The sequence below is a fragment of the Pterocles gutturalis genome, unplaced genomic scaffold, assembly GCF_000699245.1.
Source record: "Pterocles gutturalis isolate BGI_N339 unplaced genomic scaffold, ASM69924v1 scaffold3510, whole genome shotgun sequence".
NCBI classification, from domain to species: domain Eukaryota; kingdom Metazoa; phylum Chordata; class Aves; order Pterocliformes; family Pteroclidae; genus Pterocles; species Pterocles gutturalis.
Genome location: NW_010143091.1, coordinates 711 through 2,575, shown reverse-complemented (window position 1 = coordinate 2,575; position 1,865 = coordinate 711). Strand labels below are relative to the sequence as shown.

The following is a 1,865-nucleotide window of genomic DNA, read 5'->3' as shown; positions in this document are numbered from 1 at the left end:
ATTACGGGGCTCTCACCGGTTTGAATAAGGCCGAGACGGCAGCGAAGCACGGTGAGGCCCAGGTGAAGATCTGGAGGCGCTCGTATGACATCCCCCCGCCTCCCATGCAGGCTGATCACCCCTTCTACAGCACCATATGCAAGGTAAGACCCGTTGCTCTTTATCTGCCTTGCTGGGAGGCTCCTAAAAGCTACCTTAGGTCCCTGCAGTGTGGTCTGGCTTCCTCTGCAAGGTCTCCTCTGTCTCTGTTGTAGCAGCCAGGACTGACGTGCATGGTGCTGGTTGGCATCCAGCTGAGTTTGTCCTGCTCCCTCCCTGGGGAGTTGAACCCCTGGGCAGTGAATGGCCAGATTCAAAGCAAAAAAGATGATACCTCTGTTAATCATTAGTCCTGTGACCCGTGCATGGATGTTTGCTCTGGTCTCTTTGCCCAGAGCAAGCGATGTGTGGCTTTCCCTAGCAGAGGTTCAGAGCCCCAGCTGTAGCTGAACACAGGCTCAAACCTGAAAGGTGCTTCTTTGCTTCCAAGCCCAGCTTTGCCTACAAATTTGGGGTAGGGGGGGATGGAGGCCCTGATGCCACCTTCCCAAATTGTGTTGGGCTGCTGCATGAGTGTGGCCGTTTCCCCAGGACCGTCGCTATGCTGACCTGACAGAGGACCAGCTGCCAACATGCGAGAGCCTGAAGGACACCATTGCCCGGGCTCTGCCTTTTTGGAATGAGGAAATAGTCCCACAGATCAAAGAGGGCAAGCGAGTCCTTATTGCTGCCCACGGCAACAGCCTGCGTGGGATTGTCAAGCACCTGGAAGGTACGTCAGCCCTGGGGGGCATATCGTAGGGGTCTCCCCACTGCCTTGGTTGGCACTGTGTGAGCAGGGGGCCACAAGTGACAGTGCCTCTGTGTTTGCAGGCATGTCGGAAGAGGCCATCATGGAGTTAAACCTGCCAACCGGCATCCCTATCGTCTATGAACTGGACAAGAACCTGAAACCTGTCAAGCCCATGCAGTTCCTGGGGGATGAGGAGACAGTGCGCAAGGCCATGGAGGCCGTTGCTGCTCAGGGCAAGGTCAAGAAGTGAGGGCGGGCACCAGGCTAGCACGTAGTGTAGCCCCCCGCCGTCCCCCACCCCTCTGTGCACACCCCCCACAGCCGTAGGAACTTGGAGCTGTGGCGCTGGAACAGCTCCCAGGATTAGGCCCGTTCCCTCGGGACCAGGCTCCCCTCTGCAGACAGCCTGGGGGCCCGGGGGCAAGGGGCTGTATATGCTGAGGTCTGGTGTGAAGAGGAGCCCTGGCTCTGCCACACACCTCTCCACAGCAAGATCCCAGCCCTTGGGCCCTGTCTGCAGGGGGATATGCCGAGTGATCCCTCCCTGTGCCAGGCTCCTCTGCTTTGCTTCCTTGGCAGCTCTCGTTACCCAGTTACTGTAGTTTTGTTGCTTGATGTAGTCATCCTGGGAGCAAGGGGGTGAGCATAGCACAGGCAGCGACTAAGATGGGTACCCCATGCCCTCGTGGGTGTGTGGCACAAGGACTAGGATGCGTAGGCACTTGAAAGGGTTGTATTTGGTACATGTGGTACAGCACCCAAGGGTGGTACTTGTCACTCTAGACCTAGCTCTGCCAGCCCCTGCTTTAACTTCCTGGTTTTGGAGAAGGGTGAGGGAGGGAGCCTGTTGTCTGAAGGTTTGCGTCCACCACATACTTCTCCCACAGAAGCCCATCCTAGTCCTGCTGGTGAAGCAGGTGCTGTTGTGCCCCATCCCACGCATGTGTATGTGGCCCTGTCGCTGTGGCCTCCCCCTCTGCTGGCACCGCGAGCCTGGGCTTGCACGGGGTCACTGTAACTGTCCAACAATAGC

The 1,865-nt window shown here is 57.7% G+C and overlaps 1 protein-coding gene across 1 annotated transcript; it reads left to right on the top strand.

Annotated features, from left to right (window-relative positions):
- Nucleotides 1-8: 8 nt before the first annotated feature.
- Nucleotides 9-1,082, top strand: LOC104469862 (phosphoglycerate mutase 1; the record flags this gene model as incomplete). Its single annotated transcript, XM_010084582.1, has 3 exons — nucleotides 9-143; nucleotides 631-811; nucleotides 913-1,082. Coding segments are annotated over 3 exons (486 nt in total), but the record flags the coding sequence as incomplete, so codon positions are not given.
- Between the last annotated feature and the right edge of the window lie 783 nt (nucleotides 1,083-1,865).